We start from the raw sequence: 22,858 nt of genomic DNA on the forward strand, positions 1-22,858 counted from the left end.
ACAAGGGGGGGGGGGGGGCGGCTGTGCTAATGATCCCAGAACAAATGTATCTATCATCTCTGCCTCCGGCAGAAAGGGATCAATAGTTTTACAGGTCACAAAGCCATTCTTTTCGAGTACTTTGCTAGATGATCGGTGAGGTTGCATGCAGCTATGGCATGGGATTTCAGTGATGACAAACTTTCCCATGTCATCCAAGTCATGTTGTCTTATCCGCCGCCCCACAACCATTCGCCCAGAAGCCATCACAGACCTCAAGCTGAGAAGGTGTGCTTGACTTCAAGCCTTCATGGAAATACCCCCTAGCCAGTTTATTCCACGATTTTAGACAAATTGCACGGTACTCGGTCCGCTCAGATTTCCGCTGCCTTCCAACGGGGATTTGTTTCTCAAAAACCGATGTATAACATTAGGCTAGCTGAATCGAAAGCCCTGCTCAACTCAGCTTAGATCGGCGACAGAACCCTGACTTGATTGCCGGATACGGAGCCCCGAAGACTATCCCAAAGCGGAGAACTGCCTAGCAGAGTGTTCTGAGCCAAGTGCGAGATTTGGTCACAATGGACAGACATGGCAAACCTTGACATCCAATGGCATGAGCCGACATCAGGACGATACCCACAACAAGGCGTCGGGAAATTCCCAAGTTGTCCCATGAATAGGCGAAAGCTATGGCTATTTGTTGCCTCACAGAGGTAACCACTATGAAGTATAACTTCTGGCGATAAACCGCCGTGCATGGACAATGTACTCAGATATTGAATTCCCCTTGCATCCACCCACAACACACTCTATTGCCACTCACTTTCACAACGTTGCAATCTTACTTGAGCAATGGCCATGTTCCAACCGAGCTATCTTTGTCCACATCACTGCACTGTCCGACCATTTGCTTCCACGGAGACTTGGAACACTACGCCAAGGAATCCTTGCAGTATAGACGGTACGTGATAAATGATTCCGCAGTGCTGATATGCTCTACCAAATTCAAACTGACATGATGTCAGGAACGTCAAATTTCTATCCATACATGTCTTCGGTCAATCCTAACGCAAGTTGGGAATGCGCTATGCCGTTATCTAGCATCGACTCCCAACGCTGGGGCCCTCTCTCATCGGAGATGGCGCCGCTTCATCCTCACAACAATATACAGGAACAAGATAATCTTGATCTTATGCGTTCCCGTGGCGTTTCTATGCCTGACTACGGCACCATTTGCCGTTTCGATGACTATACGAGACCCATAAGACCCCTCAAGGTCGTAACTGACTCTGAGAGGCATGTCTGTAACCAACTATCAAGCCCAGTAGCATCTTCCGACAACCTTGCGAATAGATACTGTACAACATCCTGGGACACCAATATTGACAACTTCACTCGAATTTCTGCTTCATCTCCACGCCCGCTATCTCCACCGCCACTATCAGATCACCACTCGTCTATCCGTTACGATTTCTTGGGTGATTTCTCAGAGCCATCCTCAACTCAATATCGACATCGATCTCATTCAGACATAGAGATTGACAGATTACCTCTGCCTCAAGATCGGAGATACCTCTTTGTTAATCGAACTATGAAGGATGGGCAGTTAATCTCGAAAGAGGTTCAAACTTCAGGCTCATGGAAGACGATCGAGCGGCGGAAAAGAGTAGCTCGTAAAGCAGAGAAAAGGATCGCTATGGCTATTATAGATGCCGTCTCTAATAAAGAGAATGACTTGAGGAGGCTGCTGGAGTAGACATCATTAGTTTTAGATCTTGATGGTTGAAAGAGATCGAAAGTTTAAGAAGAGCAAAACCCCGTAAGATAATGCCTATGGAACGATGGTTGTACATGGACCCGGAGACAACAACGTGGATAGGCCAAAGACATCTAAGTAATTATCTGAGACTCTTTCAATCCAAGTAATTATTTGATTCAAGTGTAAATATATGATTCACGTATAATAAGACTGCTGCTTGCCGAATTCCATTATGGATAATTGTTGGCGCATCTCTAGCATCGCCTCGACTATCCTCGTTCAATCCTTGATCGTAATCATTTACCAAAAATAATTTTAAATCTCTTTTTACTTTACTAACTAACTTTAGAATCATTGTCAATAAGTATGAGGAATCATGATCGATGCTGGTCGACGGAAAAGACTCGCTGAATTGTATGTAACTGCCACCAAAGTCATTATGTTCAAGTCTTTGCATTTGGCTGTAAAACGCATTGAGAGACAAGAAGACTAACCTAGGCCAAGGACTTTATGAAAATATCTACAAAAGAAAAGAACCTGAAACGACATCTGATTATTGAATTCTATATCAATTCTCTTATCAACGCGATACCGTACGTAAGCTGCCCTTTTCCATCCTTTGAACCCTTTTAAACTCCAAACTCCCCTCAAATCCAAGTGAACTAGTAAGAAAAGCCGGCGGCTTCCGTGAAAGGCGCGTATATCGCGCAGGCGTAATCCGCCGCAAGCGTCGCCGACACCGTCACACCACTCGACGAACCAGAGCCCAAGAGTCCCAACTCGAAGCCAAGAGCGCTTCCGATCTTGGGCCATCCAACACCGCCGTTGGGGTTTTTGGCGAAGCCGCCCCAGACGCCCTGCATATAAGAGCTGAGCTTCGTCTGTTGCGCAGTCGCTGAACCCCACTTGCTGTAGGCGGGGTATGTGCCAAAGACGGAGGGGATCTCGCTAGTGTGGTAGGAGCCTGGGTTGGCGAAGATGCTGGTAGACGCGAAGACCGGATCATAGCGGTAGCGGTAGGCAGTGTAGCCATTGAGGGCGAGGTAGCTTGCCAAGGTAGATGTTGTGCAAGTGAAGATAGCGTCGGTCATGATTCTGTCGGCGAGAACGTAGGGATCATTGATAGCCTTTGCGGCGTAGGAGGTCGTAATGGCGGCCTTTGTGATAGCAGAGGTAATACCGATTTGGGAGAGCACCGAACTCATGGCAGAGGCTCCGTCATTCAAGCCCTCCATAGCGAGGAAGACGCGGGCTTCGTTGAGGGTGGTACCCATGATGACGGGGATCTTGGGCCACTTCTTGGAAGAGATGCTGTTGCGGACGTCGTTGATGGATGTACCATCACCGTTGACGGGAGGGAAAACGAGGGACTGGGCTTCAATGTATGCCTTGATATCTGTGGCTGAGACCTGTCGAAGGCACTTGATGTCGTTGCAGTTGAAGTTCTTCAGGACCTTGGAGTAGCTGTCGGAGCCGGAACCTATAAGGAGGGACTGCTGTGACTCCATGATGGCAGCCGAGAAGGGAAGAGGGCTGGGTGGGTTTGCGAGGAGTTGTTTCACAGATTCACCACCGGCAGACTCTCCAAAGATGGTGACGCGTGAAGGGTCGCCGCCGAACTGAGCGATGTTGCTCTGCACCCACTGAAGAGCGAAACGCTGGTCAAGGTATCCAGAGTTCTGGGATCCAGTGGCAATCTCAGGAGAGTTGGAGAAGCCAAAGACTAGAGTAGCTGGTTAGCACGGTTGATGACTAGGTATGAGTAAAGAGCCCTTACTGTTGGTGCGGTAGTTGATTGTGACCACTACAACATCTTGAGAGACAGCGAGCGAGCTACCGTCGTAGATGGGAAGACCGGCAGTGCCAAACTGAAGGTTACCGGGAAACAGCCAAAACATAACAGCCTTCTTGCTGGTAGATGTTGTACCCGTAGGAGTGAAGACGTTGAGGTACAAGCAGTCCTCACTCTCTTCTCCAAGAGACCCAGCTGGGTTTCCGAAATAGGCCTTCTGCAACGTTTGGGCGTTGCCCTTCTCGGCGAACTGTTGGATACATGCTGGTTTGAAAGCTTGAGCCGACAGTGGAGACGACCATGCATCCGCGGCCTGGGGAGGAGAGAACCTCTCTGGGGGAGACTTGGCGAATGGGATTCCCATGTAGGCGTTGGCGGTACCGGTTGCTGATGCGGGCTGGGCCGTGGTGCCAATCACGACACCGGAGGCAATCGTTACCGTTGGGCCGGCATTGGCAGGCGCGGCAAGGGCTTGGAGAAAGAACGTGGATGAGAGAAGAAACGTGGTCAACGAAGAGATACCCATCTTGAATAGAAAAAACGGTTCGTAGAGACCTTGGATACTAGACAAGGATTGAATTGGAGACGATGCTCTTGGTCAATGAAAATGTTTGCCATGGTCTTCTCGTCTGGTTTTATGTCTGTTTCTACTCATTCTTACTACCATCCACCTCTTTGGGACCTTCATTGTGACCGCGGGGCTACCGATGGACTATATCTCTAACGCCACCAAGAGACTATCGACCCTTTGTGCGGCGAGGCGACGACTAACACATCTCGCGTGGCCTAAGAAGCTAAAATGCTCGAGCGCTTTGACCAGACCTAACGCCATTCCAGGCGGTGCTGACTACTAGAGACTGGCTAGATCACAGCGGCCCGTTTCCGGACGAGGTCGCCCGCATTTGGCATGGCAGCTGTGCCTGTCTCAGGCCATAAGTGAGTCGAGCCAGCACCAATGTAATCAGGGACCATTTCCCGTCCTTTCTCACGGTCTGTGGGAAGGCCGTGCTTGGAAAGGCCTGGACGCCTGAGCAGCGACGCTAAGGAATCCAGGTTGTCGGGAACCAAAGAGAGGGCTTACTGAGACATTCTGAGGTCGCCGTTAGTCCCAGTCATTCAAGACGAAAAAACATCCCTCTTCGAGAACACCCATAGTGCTCCTGGAGCTATGGCCATTGTCCAAGATCAAAAGGGGTTTCGCCGTGGCGGCAGCCCTTGGAGCTGTGCCTCTTCTAGAACGGGGCATCAAGCCTCGTCAAGTTCAGGCGTCATTCTCGCCAAATCTACAACGCCATTGAAGTCCGCAGACTTGCGCCTTTGACGTTGACCCCACAATCGCCGGATCGGATGCTGACAAGAAGTCGAAGAGATGGCCATTGGAAGGCATCCTCGGACAGTAAGCTGAAGAATTCGGGGATGGACAGAAGATGTTGCCAAGAGCCTGTAGATTCAGTCTGGTCTCTTGACGGATGGGCTATGGATGGGCCGAATAGTTGATGACTAAAGCCGCGCCAGTGGCCCCTAAATTGTCGCGTTGCGCAAAAACAAGCTTCCAGGAGGATCTTCCGTAAGCTTGAACCCGTCCTTGGTCGCGGTTCATAATTCAGTGATAGGCTACCATCACTCTGGTCATCGATGCTGAACAAGTACCCGGTTTTCTTTGCATTGCAGGCGTTGACCAATTGTGACGGCAAGATGCAGAAAAGCTGGTTGAAGCTGACAAGAATGCCTCGTCTGAGTCATCTCGTAAGAGAGCTTGGGGACAAGCGTCAATATCAGCAGGCAACGAAGAGGGGAAACTCAAATTGGAACAGGCAGCAGCCTCGTCAATCCAAGCTACATATATCTCAGGTCGTACAGCCTTTGGGCAAGCATTCAATCGCCCAGCTTGGTCGAATTCCCACCCTGAACTATCTCGTCAAATTTCAATCAATACTTGCGTGCGACATCCGACAGATTTGCACTGTACAACCCCGCACCGCCGAGGAATCAACCAAAACAATGAGCGACGATAACACAAAGTGGGAGCCCTCGAAGCCGGCCTCGTCGAGCTGGGACGAGGCGCGCATCATCCCCGCAGATGGATGGGAGCGCATGAAAAAGGGATTCACACCACAGGATATGGACGACCGCTGGGTCATTGTCCACCTCGAGAAGGACGGCGAGGAGAGCGTCGTCTTTGCCCGGAGTTGGACTGGATACACCCTGGGCAAGATCACGGTCGAGCCTGCAGGAGATGATGGCAAGAGCCGTCGGATAACCAAGTTTACATGGGAAACAGACAAGGAGCGATGGAATGTCGAGGATCCGGAGACGGAGGCAAGGGCCTTGGTTGTGAGATTCTCGAAGGGTGTTTTTCAGGTTGACGTGGCGGATGAGCCTGCCTCTGAGTAGGACAATGAGCCGAAGAGAACATGGACCGACTGGCCAGCCATCATACTGGATTGGAATTCCACGAATCAAAGAATCTTGATCAAGTGATAGGCAGTCCTTTCAAACACATTCAAGAGTTGGTAGAGTGTGATGTACCTTCGCATTAGGAACCCATTGGTGCCCAGTCTCTCTCTTGTGTAACGAGCTCCTCCCCATCGCCCGCCTCAACGAGACGACTTCCAAAGCCCACAATTTGTGGATCCTACGACAAAGACACGGATGTGGGACGAGCTAGCTACATATATGGCCTTTTGCTTCGACCCGGCAACAATCCCGGTGTTTCCCGAACACCAACATCCGCATCTGTAGTGTAGTGGTTATCATCCTTGCCTTCCATTCTAACTCCTGGTTAGCAAGGGACCCGGTTTCGATTACCGGCGGATGCATCACGCGGATGACTATCCTTTTGCTTTTTCTCTGCATCTCTGAGTCTGTTGTTGAGTTTTTTACGAATTCTCCCCAGTCGCCCACAGAGACGTCCTAGTCTGTATATAAACATAATTGATTACATGCATTCTTCTGAAGCCTTTTGATGCATACCATCACGTACAAGAGTTCCGCGGCCAAAGACATGTAGAGCAGGTCGAGGTTGGAAACACAGGTCTCTGCAAGTGCAAATACACTGTAAGAACTTGATCTTTAGACGTGAAGGGATGTGTTTCCATTGTTCTGTCTTGGACTCAGACTGACCACCAAGGATTCACATCTATGTTTAGGCCTGTCCCTATGTGCTTGTCGTTCGAGTCCTTTCAAACTGCTCAAAAAGAATGAGCCAAGTAGGAAAAGGTAAGTTGAATCCTGTATCTGCCTAAGGACTTCAAAAAAAAGGCGTGCAGTAGGTAGCCGAGTGTATACGACCCTGCAGGCGAGAGAAGCAGGCTGGGACAGAACCGAGCTTCCACATCGTGATCTTTCCCTTTTCGAGGCTGCCTTTGCGCGTCGGCCGGCTCAAATGTTCATGGATGCATACACGGGCACACCAATGCAATAAACTGCGGCCGAATCAAATGATATCCCAGATTATGTCCGTGATTTTCTCCCCATTTGTTATATCGGTCTTCGGATCTGATGCCTCTTACCCCGTGCCGGGTATTTGAGTTGCATGCGGCACGGGTAGACCGACCTTCCCGAAGAAGTGAGGGTCACAGTGCATATGAGCCGTCACTCTCGCCATGCATGAGTAAGAGGGGATAAGAGACAATTTCATGTTGTCATCACACGTGTTGAGATAGCCGTTTGCTTATGTGAATTAATGTTACATTGTCATCCTCTTTTTGGTTCATCTCTCAGCTCGATATCCTACTAGGTGGCCAATCAGAATCGACATTTCCCCCAAAAGGCTTGTTCTGATGACCTTTTCCAAAGCCAAGAAAAGCATCGCCAATCCAGCTACATTTTCATGCAAGCCGTGCGTCTTGACTTGGGCCCTGAACTTGCCCACAATCAGCATGTTTCGCCTTGGCCTATAGACTTGGCAAGATCACAGTACGGATAGTACTTTGAGAAATTGCTAGAACCCGAGTCACAACGGCATGAGGCATACATGGGGTACATGCGCAATTTGCTCTACAGGAAAATTGCTTTACTGTAAACTCTATGATGGAGCTTGAATGGGGTAGTCACTAGCATAACCCGTACACTGTCATGAGATTGAGCGCCAACTGACGATCGAACTATGGCTTGGACAGTCTCAAAACTCGTAACCCAAACGCGAACCGCACCTAGTCATCTATCTCTCCTCTTTAATACTAATTTGCAAAACGATAGTTCTTTTGCGACGCCTGAGGCGACTGTGCCAGGTTTCTCACAAGACAACAGTGGAGGAAAATTCACCCGCAGGTGGCAGGTGCCACAAAACCATACATGTAAGCAGGCTATACGGACATACCCAGAAATGACTCGATACCTTGGAGCATAGATCATGCGCGACTCCGAGTATTGTATGCAAGTCAGCGAGAGTGTTGTAGCCGGAATCAAGAAAGGAAGCTGTCCCAGGTGTGGAATGCAAGTCAGCGCCGATATTGGAACTTCCGTGACTTCGTCCAGACTAGAAACGGCAACTTCGGGATGTTTGGTCTAGACTCAAGATCGAGCCTCTGGGGGGTTAGAGCGGTATTGCTCGCGATGAGATAATATCCAAGGAAAGCTGGTAAAGATGAGATCTTGGAAGATATATTAACCTCTCCGTGCCACGCCCATCCCCCTCGACTAGGTACCTCATCATCCACAGTCACCATCTGCTCTTACAGTTTCAAGCATAGTTCCTGGCCTCTTTCACGTGTTCCACCATCTCTGACAACTACAAAGCCAAAATGCAGTCTATTCTCACCATTTCCGCCCTGATCACCGCCGTCTTCGCAGGCGTAATCCCCCGAGACGAGGACAACGGACCCGTCAACATCCCTGTCGACAGCGTCGGCAACCCCAAGGGTGATACGGTTCAGGCCATCACGCACTTGTACATCTGCTCCGACGCCAACTTCTCCGGCCGTTGCCAGAACTTGGAGTCCAACACCGGCCAATGCTGTAAGTTGATACATGTCCAGGACGTGATCACGAAAAGGAATAGGAATTATTACTAAAGTCAGGCTGCATCTAGACGACTTGGGCAACGGGTTCAACGACGTTGTTTCATCGCTTGGGCCTGATGCGGGAACTTCTTGCACTATCTGGGAGTAAGTCTTTCTCGATATTACACATGCCTTCTAGCTATTCTAAACAACTCATTTCACTAACGCACCCACAGGAATGCTGGATGCACGGGAGCCTCCATCGTCAATATTGTCAACCCTGGCATCTACAATCTCGCTGACTCCAACTGGAACTTCAACGACAAGAGTACGTACCCGTGCATACTTCTTGGCTTCCACTCAAGACTAGAAAGAAACATATTCAGACAAATTGCTGACTACTGCCTTTGCTGCTAGTGAGCTCCTACCGGTGCTTCTAGGTCCGGGTCACGCACCTTATCCAGCACCGACGATCCAAAACTACGGTCACTCTGAGGCGGATGACAGATAGCTTTAAGCGGTGCCGAGCGTCAAGTTGCTTCATAATATGGTTCCAGGACGCGTTGCAGCTCCTGGAGTATTCTTTTCTCATGGTAGAGAGTTTGAAGGGCATATAGGGATAAGAGAAGAGAAGTAGGCCCAAAGTTGGTTTAGTAGTTATAAGAAGTCATCTAGATCAGTGTCTGCCAAACCGTTCACAAAGATCGACTGTGTGATAACTGTAAAGAACTTGCAGACAATCCCATTTGGCATCTTAGTAAGGGGAACGCAAGCGGCAAGCTCAAAGCTTTTACACTACCTCAGTCAAAGCTAGGCGATAGTCCGAAACTATAGCTTCAGACCCCCATCATAGGCATGAACCCGGTCATTGCTTCGCCCTTTTTGTAGTCATAGAATGACTGCTCACACACCATGACTTGCAAATCGTGCTCCTCCATGTACTTTTTCAAATCTTTCAAAAGAGCATCATCGATCTGCCCAAACTTGATCATAGTTGTTCCGCCACTCTCTTCTTCCTTGTCCTCGTAGAATGGTTCTGTTGCGTTGCAGACCACGTCGAGACCAACGACTTTGCCCTTGCTATCTTTAGCATGGATAAGCATACCGCGATCGAGTGATTTGAACGGCAGAAAGATTCTGTGGAGCTCAGAGGTGAAGAGAATTCCTTGGTCCAGGAAGTGAACGAAACCTGTAGCCGTCAGCATCACGGAAACGTTTGCGCTGGTTTGTAGGATTATGGGGGAATATTTCCGTGACCGTACTGTCGATATTGGATTCGATGTTCGACCCCATTGGCGGTGAAACAACACATTCCACTCCGGTGAGTTTCGCATCAGTGTTCTCTGTTATGTCAATCACTGACTTGTCAAAGGCTTCAAGCTGCTCGTTGAACACTTTCTTGAGAACATCGACATATGTACCCTTTTCGTCCTTTACGAGAACGCCACCGAGCTCCTCGTCTGCCTTCTTTTCAGGCCAAATGAACGATATGATCTTCGGATACTCCCGTTTGATCGAAGATGCGCCTGTTGCCCCAGTCGGTATGATGACAACTTCATACGCCGCTTCCTTTGAAGCTGACTTGGCTGCATTTGGAAGCAAAACGACTTGCTCTGTGGCCCCAGTGAGAAAGAAGACCTCCCTTGAAAGCAGCTTCACGTACCAATATGTTTAAATGGAATCAAGAAGATTGCATCCCAAATACCATCCTCGCTTTTGTCAAAGTAGTCCTTGGGTCCACAGAGACGTATCGACCCGTCGCCGGGCCCCTCACTGCCAGACATGACCTCGATGCGGCCATCGCAGGTGAATGGCGACGAGAAGGGGACTCGCGGGGTGCTAAGATTGCAGAAGCCACAGCCCATCCCGTGCAGATCACTTATACTGACGCCCTGGTAATACTGTTTCGTCCATTCGCGCCCCTCCATCATGCTTTTTTTGTTCTTAGTTTTCCGCTGCTTCTGGATGCCGTCTAGCTCCGACGCATCGACCGGGTCCCGCTTACGCTTCGCGGCCCCTTATGTGGCTTTGGCGCCGCGACCACGACCACGACCACGACCGCGGGATGAACCTCCTCGCGGCGGCATGATATCACGTTTCCAGTGTTGAGATGTTAAGGGTCGCAGTTGGGCAGAAGGCAACGCAAAATTGGGGACTCGAGGGCTGTGACAAGCTTCGCAACAGATGTAGCTTGCGTCTCCGAGATGGCTAAATGATCGACGCGTTTTGTGCGCCTCCACTTCTGGAGGGGGACGCGTCGCACCCTTGAGAGCCCAGGCGCATGATGTCACGAGTCACTCTTTCCATCGAACTCACCTTACTCAACAGATGACTTCAGTGATTATCCCAATTTAACGGAATCTTTCATCCAAAGTTTCGACCAATTGCTCACTCTAATTGAACAACTTGCCACTTTCAACGCTAGAACGTGGCTCTCAAAGATGTGGCTGCGAAACGCCGCAGGTGGCTGATGGAAGCCACAAGAGGTGAAAACAGGTGCAGCCAGCCAGCCAGCCAGTGACCGCTGTTCATTGTTGCCACGGCTTCAAGATCAGATGGTAATAGCATTTGTGCAAGAGGCAGGTAACAGGGTGTACGAAATAGCAATGGGCAGAATGTCATTTTTCATACCTAGATACTAGTACCGTATTATTCAAAGATTGTGGTCCAAGTACGAACTTACGAACTAGAGATCTGAACCTTAACCTTCTGAGCGCCTACAACTCCTCCATCCGGTGCAGTATTCCATTCGCCGGTCAAGGTCACCTTACACCATCGGTAGCTTCTCAAACTTCATTCATTTCAAGCGCAGTTTGCCCTCATGCCGCCTTTCCATCTAATGTACCGACTAAGTTGACCAGTGATGGAGTAGACTCGAGATTCAAGCTTGAGCATCTAACATCAACCAACAGAGGTTTGGTTAGGTATCCGTACTTACATTCTCTGAGTGGAATGATGCTGCCTCTGGGTTGGAGGGATCAGCATCCCACCGGCCGCCCTCCGGTCGCCCGGCGTCGCTGCCCGGGGTTTCCTTTCAGGCATGGCCCAACCCCAACCAAAATCCAATCAAGCGCCCAAAGTCCCTTGCAAACCTTCCAGGTCCGGTAAGTGGAGCAAGACTTCTGCGAACCCTGAAGTTCGGGATGCAGTTGTACAATACTCCGGCGGGCGTAAATCCGTAGGAGACAGCGATGGACTAGAAATCAGAGCATACTGAGATAGTAGTGGTTATTCTTGTCATATGGTAGGCTTTTAACGACAGCTCTGCACAAGTCACTTTCTGTATCCTGCCGGGCCGACCTGCCAGGTGAAGAAAACCACCAGATATCATCGTCATTGGCAACTGGCGGAAATTTGTTCCCATGCAAACGTCAACTATCGCCGCACTCGACCAACGGGTAGCGGGCACCATCAAGATGGAAACTGCAAAGGTCATGATTGTATGAGAATCTGACGGACACTTCGTGGCTGAAAGTCTACCCCGGAAATGTGAATAAATATTGACAACCCGGATCGCCAGGGAGTCCTTAAGACCCCCTCGACCTTCTTCCCACCTCATCATTAAACGCGTAATCGCAAAACTTGCAACATACGCCACTCTTTTGAAAATATCATCACAATGCGTCTACCTAATCTTCTCGTTGTCGCGATGCTCCTCGGCCTCGGCACCACCGCCGCCTTGCCTATCGAAGATGTCATGGACATGATAGACTTCGACGACGTCGCAGACTCCGCAATGGCAAAACCACCTCCTCACAAAGTAGAAAAGCCATGGATGATGTGGGGTGTAAGGAAACCACCAAAGAAACAACAAGACCGTACTGAGGACTAACAATGATGTAGATGTGCGCCATAGCATCGAACCAATGCATCATCCACGGACCCCACGGTGAACGCAGATACCAGTGCAAGAACTTTGTTCGTACAACCCCGTCTGTTCTGACTTCTATTCCAGTGACATAAAAAGCTGATGCTCTTCCCCGCTGTGATAGTGTACGAGAGATGGGGGTACCTGTCGTGGACAATATACGACGACACCACGCATCAAGACGAGGTCCCATTGCAACTGAAGTGGTCTTGAGTTTGATGATGGCGGTGGGCAAAGCTCATGTCGTCAAGTCTCCTCATTTCAGCATTGGATTGGATCGAGACACGTATCTGATTCTTTATGTACCTTGGACGTTTCGAGACGCGAGACGTACAACTCCCACTTGATTTTAGGAGACCCTAGATGCTTGGAAATGATTTTATTACTTTCGTGTATCCTAGGAGAAGAACATCGCGAATTTTAAACCTTCAAACCCAATTACAACTTGACATTCGGAATCTCAAACGTCTGCACCATCTTGGTCTCGAAGTAACTCCAGAACTTAGTCCCGCTGATAGTAGTATCAGTCGCCTGCACATAGCGATCACCACTTCCAATCTGCGTCCTCCACCGCGTGACAGTAGCACCGTTCGTCGACGCCTGCGAGAATCCGCTCAAGTCAAAGTTGAGGTACTGCGCCGCGCCCCAGTTGACAGCGACAATAATAAGCTTCGAGTTGGCCGCATCGTATGCAGCGACGACATTATCCGAACCACCATCCAGGATACGCATGCCTTCGCGGATGTGGCGCGCAAACTGCGCAAAGACAAAGTACTTCTGGTTCGCCGAGCCCAGCGTACCAGCCTCATTGTCCGCGTCGATAACACCCCAGCCGCCGCCGTCAAGAACCTGCCAGTACACCCAACCCGTGGGTCGCAGCCACCGGAAGTCGAGAATCATGTTGCTCACGAGCCTCTCGCCCGTCGCGTCGCTCTCGCCGTACTCGCTGTTCCAGAGACGGAGGCCGCGCGCCGAGGCGAGGGAGTAGACCTTGTCGCGGGCGCCGCTGGCGTACTGGTACCCGTGGACGTTGATCCTTGCGACGTTCTTGAGGGCGGCGTCGCCGAGGTTCTGGAGCGTGGTGACGGCCTGGTCGTAGTAGGACTCGTCCGAGGCGGCGATGGACATGCTCGTGAGGCCGCGGTTGTTGAGCTCGGTGCGGAGGTAGTTGATGATTGTCGCCTGCGTGGCGACGTCAATGTGGCAGCCTTCCTGTGTGCCGTCGGCCTTCCACCAGTTCGCGGAGGGCTCGTTGAAGGGCTCGACGGTCTCGAAGGTGATGCCCCAGTTGTCCTTTGCGTACTTGGCAATGTTGGCCATGTAGACAGCGTGCTGCTGGAGGTTCCACGACTGGATGTTCTCGCTGCCGTCGGCGGAACCCGAGGGGTTGTGGTTCTTGGTCGCCCACCACATGGGCGAGTTGGAGAAGAGCTCGAAGCGGTTCGCGCCGCGGCTCTTTGCCTTTTGCATCATGGTGCGCTGGTTCACGTCAACGTCCCACTTCCAGGCAGACGAGGCTGGGTCGGTGTTGGTGTAGTCGACCCAGTGTCCGTCGATCTGCCGGGACGCCATCATCTTGGTCGAGACCACCATGCTCTCGCCGTTGATGCTGTTCGTGCTGCAAGCGCCGGCATTGTGACGAACGATATTGAAGCCGAGACCGGGGAGGCTTGCGCCGCCGAAGGTGGTGGTCTTGGTGGTGAAGAAGATGTCGGCGAGGTCATCGCGGGTGCCGAAGCGCTTTGCCCACCAGGCGAGAGAAGTTCCCCATCCCTCCCAGGTGCCACGGTTCGACTTGGCGTCGATGGTTGTCGTTGTGTCTGCGACGGCGGGAGAGACGGAGGCCAGGCTCACGGCCACGGCGGCGAGAGTCTTGAAGTGCATGGCTGGAGAGATCTGAGAAGCCGGGGCCTGCTGGGACAAGGACTTCAGATACAACCCAGGACAGAGGTTCGTCTGCTTCTTATGCTCTCACGATCCTACGCAGCCAAGTTGACCTCCTTCCCTCGGGTGAGATGATGGGAGCAGGGGCGCTGACTCGAATGGTGGACCTCGTATGTTAGAGTGCCATCGTAAACGGGGATACGCGGGCCGTGTGATGGCTTCAGTCTCTTAGAAAAGGAAGCTAGAATGGCCCGGCCTAACGGTTTTATTCAGTGGTAACTTAGCCGGACCATTGGTCGTTCGTCGAAACGGCGGTTGGGACGCTTCTGGGAAACGGAGCTCGGTCAGTTGGGTCCGGCACGGATGTGGCGTCGATGGTAGTTCAGGATCACGTAGAGTCTCGAGCTCAAGCTGTGCCCCGCAGTCTGAGCGAGGATGCGAGGGGTTCATTCCATGTTTAGAGTTAGATTATCAGCGACAACGTGGTGCCGGGATCCGACGGACAGTAGTGACAAATTGTCCGTGAATAGAAGGCCGATACGAGCTCGATTATGATCGCCAAGCTGTATTCTACTACGGGATCGTTAGTCAAGAGTAAGATAGAACGGCGAAGGGGCAGAAGGAAAACGGATCTGATTCATGGCGGGCGTGCCTGGAAAATACTGTACAAGAATGCGCAAAGCGATCACGGGTATGGATACGATACCAAACGTGTCCCCTGAATATCCTGAGTCACGACATCAGTCTAGGCCAAATGCGTGGCCCGCCGTATCCCGTTTGCCAATTCATATTCCAACACATCATCATCATCCCTCAAAAGCCGCCAATGCCTAGCTCCAATCCTCCCCTCATATGCGACCCAATGTGCGTGCCTGGGAAACCCCCAAGCTCGGTAGAATGGTATGCTGCGCGGCTAGTCTAGACTGTCTAGTCTGGAGAACGCGGGGAAAAGTGCCATGCTGGATGGTAACATGCATCGAGAGGTGTCAGCGGCGCAACCCGCTGCCGCGTCTGCATTGGCGGAAGATCATGCAATCGGCATTTGGTACCTGGTCCGCCCGGCTCCGCGATCCGCGGATATGTCATGAGACTTCTGCCAAATTTAGTCGCAATTTGGGGTACATTTGGCCATGGATTAGCTCTCGGGGCTAAAGCGGGACAACCTGCTTGTGAAATACAAGTTAGCTGGGTTTTGAGCAAACGTTTGAACAGAGTATTGACATACAGCCCAACGGCAAGTTTCCATAGCAGGAAAACAGATAACGGAGTCGCAAGTATGCTTGATCACAAGCAATTGTGGTCGATGAGCTGATAGCAAGCTTAGTCATAGCCACGGTGCATCTGCATTTGCATTAGAAACGGACAAAGCTTGTTCGAACAATCAACGCCAACTTACCTTTGCAACTTGGCGACTGTGTAATGATACAATGCCGCGCAGGAAAGTGGGATAAAAGGAGCCATTCTTCCCGGACAAGAGCTCAGTAGTAGCTCAAGACCATCAGCGCCGAGCTTTTCTCTTTCTAGTAGGCGTCTGAGGGTTGTTCAAGCTCGATGTTCGCATGCCTGCTCTTGAGTTCCGCGCAGTCGACTTTTGGACGATGGTCTTTGAGCTAGCGGGGGATTTATCCAGACCAGTTGTTTTGTCCGTCAATCCCAACCGTCCAACAGCTGTAGGCGGCGAATCGATCGGGGTTCCAAGAATGACCGGTAGCCCGGATCTAGAAGGCGCAATGGGTTTGTTGCAGGCCGCCGAGGGAGTTGGCATGCCCTCTCGGATTCTGGCTTCAAGCTCGAGCTTTCTGGCAATCTTGACCTTGGCCTTCAGAGCGTAAAGCCCCTCATTCAACGTGGCCATTTGCGCGAACAAGCGCTGATTCTCGGCATCGAACGCGTCCCTTTCGGCCTCGGCTTTCTCGACAGCAGCGAGAAGCTCGGGAATCTTATCGGCAGGATAGGGTATCACTCTCGGCGGATGACCAGCCTCAAGAGCCTCAACATCGTCTATGGCTCGCACAAGTCGAGCATTAGCGACAGCCACGCATTCGTCGAGGATTATCGGGGTCGTGTTCTCTTCGCGTGTCAAGTCTTTGTACAGCGTCGACGTCTCCTTCAGCTCGTCTCCCTTCTCGTTATGGGCGACGATCACATCGCGAAGCTGCCTATTTGCCTCTTTGTGAGAGATGAGTTTCGGTCCCTTGGGAGTGGCTTTGCGGCGCTCGGAGGCCGGCTTGGTAGGGGTCGGGGGAGCTGAGGAGGCACTCGATGAACCGGTGATGTCCACGTCGGGGGTCTTGGCTCGACGGGCGCTGTAGAGATCGAGGGGAATCGGGGTGTCGTTGACTGGTGTACCTCCATCGTCCGTCGTGGTGCCGGTGGTGCCTGTGGTGATACCCATCGTCGCTTCCGAAGGAGTGGCGGCCGACATGTTCTCGGTAGTTGCCCGCGGGCTGGGTTCCTTCGTCCTGGCTCTGGGAGTCGTTTTGAATTCCTCGGACTTTTCAGATTCTTCTGTCTCGGTTTTGTCGGGAGAAGTTGGACTCAAGTCGTCTGCTTCGTGATTCGCGTCCTGAATGATACGGTTGTCGGGCAAAGGAGAGGATAAAGATGCAAGAGGAAGTCTGTTGCGACCGGAACGAAGGCTGCCGCGAGTAGGAGATGAGGTATTGGATACCTGGGAGCCAAGATTGAGGGATTCACGAAGTCTTCGGATTGTCAAAGGTGAATCTGGCTGGTGGCTGGTGATGTTCTTGCCAACAGCAGGAGAGGCAGAAGCGGCAGGAGCGGCCGGGGGCCCACCTCCTCCCATACTCCTGGTTCTAGCCATCGTGGTGACAACTTCACCCTCAATTTTCTTCCAAGGAAACAACAGTCAGCTCGAACACTCGACTTCAAGGAAACAGCTCGAAGAAATTCAGACGCGCAGTGGAGGAAACTCACGATCGGATCGCACAATCTGTCGCCTATCCTTCAGCTCAGCAGTGTGCTCGTTCGCGATGGCGGCCGTCGGATATCGCGGTTAGCAAGAGACGAGTCTTGAAGAGCAGAAGTATGGAGACATCAAATAGAGGTTGAGGGAGCAGAAGATTTGGCAGGTTCGCATTAGAAGCTTGGATGTCTTCAAGCGTTACGAATACTCCCCAGCTAAGGCCTTCGAGACGGGGCAGCGCATCGTGAGCATTGTTCTCCGTCAGCAAGAAGATAGCGGCCAGCGAGAGCAATGAGCAGTAACACAGACAAAGACTGCATCATACTCTTGCTCACTAGACATCTCGAAAGGCTCCTGGTGGGAATTTATTCCTCTAACAAACGCACCACGCTCAAGGAAGCCAAGTACGTCCCCTTCTCCATTATCCTTTCACCAGGGGAGTCACCATTGACATCATTCCAGTGCCATCCTAGATCGCACCGACTTTTATTCGAAAGCTTTGACTACAAGCCAACAGCGTGGCGGCTGCCACAGGATCTGCCTGATGGCTGCCAGCGGTGACGAGCTCCGGTCTGATCTGGCCAGTTGGATTGCCAACAGCACGATGGCAAAGGCCATCACCCTCTAGAATACTCTTGAGGCGTTCTCATATTCCACCACAGAATGTGAAATCATGGCAGAACTCCAGGTCACAAACCGATTCTTGAATATAGCTAACCTAGGTAAGATGACTCTTTTCGCGATAACATTACAGGAGTATGGATGCTAAGTCTTCATTCAGGTCGACAAATTCACTCTACAACGTGAAGCGTGTTTACCCTCGATTTCAAACCGACATAAGAACTACCTCAGCCGAGTTAAGGTACCGAGCCTGATCAATCCCCGGGCCCAGAAGCCTAGGCACCGAGAATGCAGGAACAGTTCAAAGTCTCGCCTGCCAACTTTTGGAAGGCTCTGATGACACCTTGATTTCCGCGCTTCACCCAAGCATTCAGCAAGCGGCCGTCTCCTATAGGCCTTACCGCGGCCATCGGCAGCCAATCTCGTCAACAATGGCGGCTCAAAGAACTCCCTACCGAGATCATCTACAAGATATTCCCATCGTACTCACTGCGGGAGCAATTCACTACCACTAAATCGGAAGTAGAGCTTGCGAAAAACGTACAACCAGAGTCAGCGTTCCTTGATTTTTCAATATCCGTCCCCGGGCTCTTATATCGATGCTGAGACTATTATCTACGCTCAGCTGCTCATCGATGGATCGCCCTAACATATAGATGATGCCTAATGAAAGGGAGCGGGATTGTGTTGCAGTGTAAAAGTCCGTCATACCCGACGACATGCTCGCTCTCCTCAATCTTTACCCTGAGTTCGGAGTCTGACGTAACTTCAGTATTCGCTCTTAGGGATCATCAAATCCTCGGCCCTTACTTCATACCAATTCTCTAATCTAGCACAACTGCAGGTTGTCGATCTCAAGCAAGACTGTATTCGCTCTGTTATCTTCGACACCAAACGCCAGTCAAAAGAGGCCTTTCATCATGGCTCGCCTAGCGTAACTTATCATTCAAACCTGAAGGGTTTTGCACCATCCACGGGCCCTGTCAGCACCGCCAAACTTGGCTTCATTTTGAGGAGGAAACGCCAATGTTGCCTTCTACTGCAGATCTCGTCCTACAAAGTTCATCTATTGGCCTGATAGTTCGATCCTGATCCTGTTGAAGGTCTGTTCCCAAACATAAAACCACTTTCTTTGGTTGAAGGAACACGCAATACCTCTTCATTGAAGCAGTCGGTCGCAACCAGGGAGACCTTGTAGCGACAAGACCCCAGACCGAGGCGATGGAGGTATCTTTATGCGAACAAGATCTTCTGGTTTTCTTTCCGCATTCGGAAAAGGTTTCCCATCCTTTGTCTATACCGCGGACGATGTTTTCAAGGTTCGGGACACCTTTCACCCCGTACGCATCGCAGTTGGCCAAATCATTGCACATGATGAGAAGCTTATCATCTTTGAAGAAATGTGCACCGGCTAGCCATGACCCAAAGAGCAGCCCTGCGTGCGCTTGAGAGAGCCGAGAAGAGCTTCGGCAGAGCGTTTGAATGGAGCCCATGGAGCGCTTTCTGTTGGACATTGGACCACTCTGCTTTATAACTAAGTACTCTGTATGAGATAGCTAATGTCCAGTCTCAATGATAGTTATGGGACAGCCTTTCCGCCAGACGGTCCTCTCGGCAACAACTTTCTCTCGCCTATCAGACTTGTTTGGGAGAAAGATGATTTCTCAGCAACGGCGGTGATGATGACCATGGATTCTCTTCTGTGATCCACTCCGTTGTCCGTAACTTACTCAAAGCGTTTCTACTCAGAATTCAGCCACTCTTGCCGCGTCCAAGCTTTGCATCAAACAGAGACTGGTGCATAACCTTTATGTCGTTTACAGAGGCATGGACTCAAGGTTATGGACAATCATTATTGAGCTGTGAGAGCCATTAAGCAGGTCAGTCTGACTTTCAAACCCCGGGAAAGTCGCTACAGCAAAGCAGTACAATCTTAGCGGCGTTCAACGCAAATGGCACAAACATCGTTCTTGATGAGGTGCGTTGCTGCAAGAATAGTCTGTCGGCTCTTTGCGTCTTCCTAGCCCATGAGGCACAGGAAAATCTCACCATCGCCACGGCCACCACTACGATCCCAAGGCCATTTCGCCCATTCACTTTACCCGCCATGGAGCCGGCTTGGTTCAAATATCGCCTACTACTTTGGGTAGGAGCGCTTTCAAAGCATCGAAAATATCGCCTGGTGAAAGATAATCACTGTAATGCTCCTTCCCTCTCATCTCACTTCATACGAGAAGGAGCTATTCTGCTTATCCAAAGTCAACTTTCCACATCAATAGCTTTTGCAATCTCTGCATCCATCACTACATCCCTCCACAAACTCCTCACTTGCAAGAACCCAAGACTTCCCTTCTCCCACAAACCACCAGAGATTACTGTCGAAGGAAGAAAACTCAAACACACGAGTAAGTCTGTGCTTTCAAATTTCCTCTCTCCCTTGGCTAACAAATGGCTTAGAATGGCACCTTCACTCGAACAAAGAGTCATCGAGGCACTCGAAAAGTGCTCCACTGACACAGACACCCCCTTCGACGATGTTCTGCGCGTTGCGCTGAAGGTCACGCAGAAGATGCTTGAGCAAGCCGATCCACCCGAAAACGTTCTGCCAGTCGCCCCAGCTGTGGCATCTGTCCCTCTCGTCGCTCAGATCCCTCCTCCAGCAGTCATCCCACGCCCCGAGTCAACTCCTGCTCACGCTGTCGCCTCGCCCGTCGTTCCTGCCAACACTGCTACACCTGCCGCTCGTCGAGTCCTTCGTGCCGCGCTTCCTCTGGCAATGGCTTCTGCCCGCAAACGAGCCGCTCGCGAAAGCGTCTCGCTGACCCCGACTGTCGGTGACGAAAATGACGACAAGGACGAGTTTGTCTGCGAGTTCGCTGGCTGTGGTCGCTCTTATGAGCACAAGGGATCTCGCACCCGTGTAAGTGTCTAGTCTTTCCAAACTTGTGAAACCTTTGCTGACTTGATTTTCTACAGCACTACAAGGTCAACCATGGCGGTCAGCGTCCCAGATCGAAGTAAGGGCCATTCTGCAATTTTGCGGTTCCAGCGTTCGTTTTCAAAAAAGAATTCTTCGCATAGAGGCCTTGAGTGGTAGGACGCTCGGGACATCATTCAAGTGCGAGAACTGACTCCAACTGCGCAGACATGCGTCAAGTTTCTCCTCATATCCGTCAGCTATAGGACTTACGCTACCTAATACACCCTAGTTTTGAACATGGTCTCCTTCACAATTCTCCTCTCGTTGAATTCTGATATGATTATAATATTTATTCATCATGGACCAACAAAAATTCCCCACTCCGGGCCCTGTACCTTAAGCAAAACCTGATGCCAACCGGTGTCATTATATTGGGAAGGACCATTTGGCCTTGGTTTCTCCCGACGGCTCGATTGGTCTGCGTCCTGGAGAAGGCATTGCAAGTTGCGACGCTGTTCAGCTGGGCAGACTTTCGCCCGGCACACTATATAAACGCGTGCACCCTCAAGATCACGAATCCCGAGATCTTAGGCGACTCGGCGGCGACGCACCTATAGAAATTCTGGCCAGGCTCTCACCATCTTCAAAGGCCTCTCAAGAATAAACAGTACCTCGCGAAGGAGTAAATGAAACACCTTTGCTTGCGGACTGTGCTGGCACGGCCTGCTTCAAAGGATAGCTCACGGGCCTCCTGGCCTTGAGGCATTCTCTTTAGACAGGAGTTCTGGAGTTCATCGCATTCTATGAGGGCAGGCAGTGAGCTATCGCAGTGGCTTTGCTTGAGCCGACAACTGGGAATACTACTACGTCAGGCGTGAAATGGTCTAGTAGTCATAATACTGACTAGGAAGGTGGTACAAAAAGTAGCGAGGGCTCTCTTTACCTGGCAGTAGGCCTTCTCATTTACCCAAATCCAAAGGCGAAGGGGAAGGTTGACAACTGCCCTTCTGAACTGTCGAGAACTTTCATTACATCACTCACTTTTCTCCCCTATAATTTCATGTGTTTTTATTTTTGTAACAAAACGATGGTTCGACTACCCAGATTGGGAAAGTTTATCAAACCACTCGTCATACACTATTAATTCGTTACACACCGTGGCAGTTCACTACCTTCCGGAACAGGGGGTTACTTCACGGGCCCAACACCTTAGAGCTTCTGACTTCGGAATGAGCGGAGATCCTGACAGGATATACAGTTCCTCGCCATAGGTGCAAGAGGCCAAGGAATTATTGCCAGCCTGCAAGTCTGGATCTACCTGGCGCCGAGACGCAGCAGATTGCCGGCAAGACTAATCACCGCCAACGCAAGACTATAGGGTGGAAGAAGACTGAAGGATATCATCTTGCGTCATTCCCAACAGATGCTGCTCTGCCCCAAATGCCCTTTCAAGATATGATTGCCTCATTCTGGCCAAACACATAATTGGCTCCACATGCATGGCAGTTTAATGCACTTCGACACCAAGTTCAACATGCAGAATTATATAAAGACGATGAAGAAGACACAGAATACTTTGCCAAGTCTTTCTTCATCGCAATGATCAATGCATACAAGACGAAAACGTGGGACACCTGCAAAAGGTATCGGCATTGCGGACAAAGCCGTCGGTCAGGAAATAATCCTGCGGGTCCCCGGGCTAGTTGTTAACAGCACGGTATCTATGAAGGAGGATATTACCTGCCTTAGGACCTTCGGCTGGTAGCCAAACCTGTCAGAGGCACCAGCAGAAACGATTCTATCAACGCTGCATACCACTGAGGCCTCTGATGTGGCGGAACCCACTGGCAAGGAAGGTCACAGCACCGTTCCAAAAAGAGTGTGGAATGGGGAAAACCATAACGTCCGTCTTGCACTCTTGAAGGGCGTCAGAAACCGGAAGAAGATCAAAGACGACGATATTACCGCACATTATTCACCATGAGCGATCATGATGTTGGCTTCTATGCTTTCAGACGCAGGCCGTGTTCGCGGTCATATCATACCCGAGTCCGCCCACGGAGACAAGCCCGAGCACGCCAGCAATGCCCAATCCAACGACGACGGGAACTCGCAAGCCGAGGATGGTCCTCAGGCTCCGCCCATAGACCCGCATGACAACAT

The 22,858-nt window shown here is 50.9% G+C and overlaps 7 protein-coding genes across 7 annotated transcripts; 3 read left to right on the forward strand and 4 right to left on the reverse strand.

Moving 5' to 3' along the window:
• Positions 1 to 2,129: 2,129 nt before the first annotated feature.
• Positions 2,130 to 4,178, reverse strand: HER10_EVM0006428 (carboxylesterase). The gene is made up of 2 exons (XM_035476012.1): positions 3,519 to 4,178; positions 2,130 to 3,464 (listed from the first exon to the last, which is right to left on the reverse strand). The coding sequence occupies exons 1-2, from the start codon at positions 4,057 to 4,059 to the stop codon at positions 2,404 to 2,406; spliced, it is 1,602 nt and encodes a 533-aa protein (XP_035334051.1). The 5' UTR covers positions 4,060 to 4,178; the 3' UTR covers positions 2,130 to 2,403.
• Positions 4,179 to 5,534: 1,356 nt separating this feature from the next.
• Positions 5,535 to 5,927, forward strand: HER10_EVM0005803 (uncharacterized protein; the record flags this gene model as incomplete). Its single annotated transcript, XM_035475407.1, has 2 exons — positions 5,535 to 5,867; positions 5,895 to 5,927. 2 exons carry the CDS (start codon positions 5,535 to 5,537, stop codon positions 5,925 to 5,927), a joined length of 366 nt encoding a protein of 121 aa, XP_035334008.1.
• A 2,351-nt stretch (positions 5,928 to 8,278) lies between these two features.
• HER10_EVM0010469 (uncharacterized protein) lies at positions 8,279 to 8,893 on the forward strand (the record flags this gene model as incomplete). The annotated part of the gene is made up of 3 exons (XM_035479928.1): positions 8,279 to 8,492; positions 8,566 to 8,641; positions 8,713 to 8,893. 3 exons carry the CDS (start codon positions 8,279 to 8,281, stop codon positions 8,891 to 8,893), a joined length of 471 nt encoding a protein of 156 aa, XP_035334333.1.
• A 419-nt stretch (positions 8,894 to 9,312) lies between these two features.
• Positions 9,313 to 10,404, reverse strand: HER10_EVM0001033 (uncharacterized protein; the record flags this gene model as incomplete). The annotated part of the gene is made up of 3 exons (XM_035470795.1): positions 9,313 to 9,665; positions 9,739 to 10,062; positions 10,140 to 10,404. 3 exons carry the CDS (start codon positions 10,402 to 10,404, stop codon positions 9,313 to 9,315), a joined length of 942 nt encoding a protein of 313 aa, XP_035333690.1.
• A 2,378-nt stretch (positions 10,405 to 12,782) lies between these two features.
• On the reverse strand, positions 12,783 to 14,228 carry HER10_EVM0000519 (endo-beta-1,6-galactanase; the record flags this gene model as incomplete). The annotated part of the gene is made up of 3 exons (XM_035470297.1): positions 12,783 to 13,556; positions 13,611 to 13,940; positions 13,989 to 14,228. 3 exons carry the CDS (start codon positions 14,226 to 14,228, stop codon positions 12,783 to 12,785), a joined length of 1,344 nt encoding a protein of 447 aa, XP_035333657.1.
• Positions 14,229 to 15,726: 1,498 nt separating this feature from the next.
• On the reverse strand, positions 15,727 to 17,052 carry HER10_EVM0004297 (uncharacterized protein; the record flags this gene model as incomplete). The annotated part of the gene is made up of 1 exon (XM_035473946.1): positions 15,727 to 17,052. One exon carries the CDS (start codon positions 17,050 to 17,052, stop codon positions 15,727 to 15,729), a length of 1,326 nt encoding a protein of 441 aa, XP_035333905.1.
• A 3,181-nt stretch (positions 17,053 to 20,233) lies between these two features.
• Positions 20,234 to 20,796, forward strand: HER10_EVM0006974 (uncharacterized protein; the record flags this gene model as incomplete). Its single annotated transcript, XM_035476542.1, has 2 exons — positions 20,234 to 20,695; positions 20,752 to 20,796. The coding sequence occupies 2 exons, from the start codon at positions 20,234 to 20,236 to the stop codon at positions 20,794 to 20,796; spliced, it is 507 nt and encodes a 168-aa protein (XP_035334088.1).
• Positions 20,797 to 22,858: the final 2,062 nt, after the last annotated feature.

The sequence above is a fragment of the Colletotrichum scovillei genome (genome assembly GCF_011075155.1).
Source record: "Colletotrichum scovillei strain TJNH1 chromosome Unknown Contig00005, whole genome shotgun sequence".
Classification (NCBI taxonomy): Eukaryota; Fungi; Ascomycota; class Sordariomycetes; order Glomerellales; family Glomerellaceae; genus Colletotrichum; species Colletotrichum scovillei.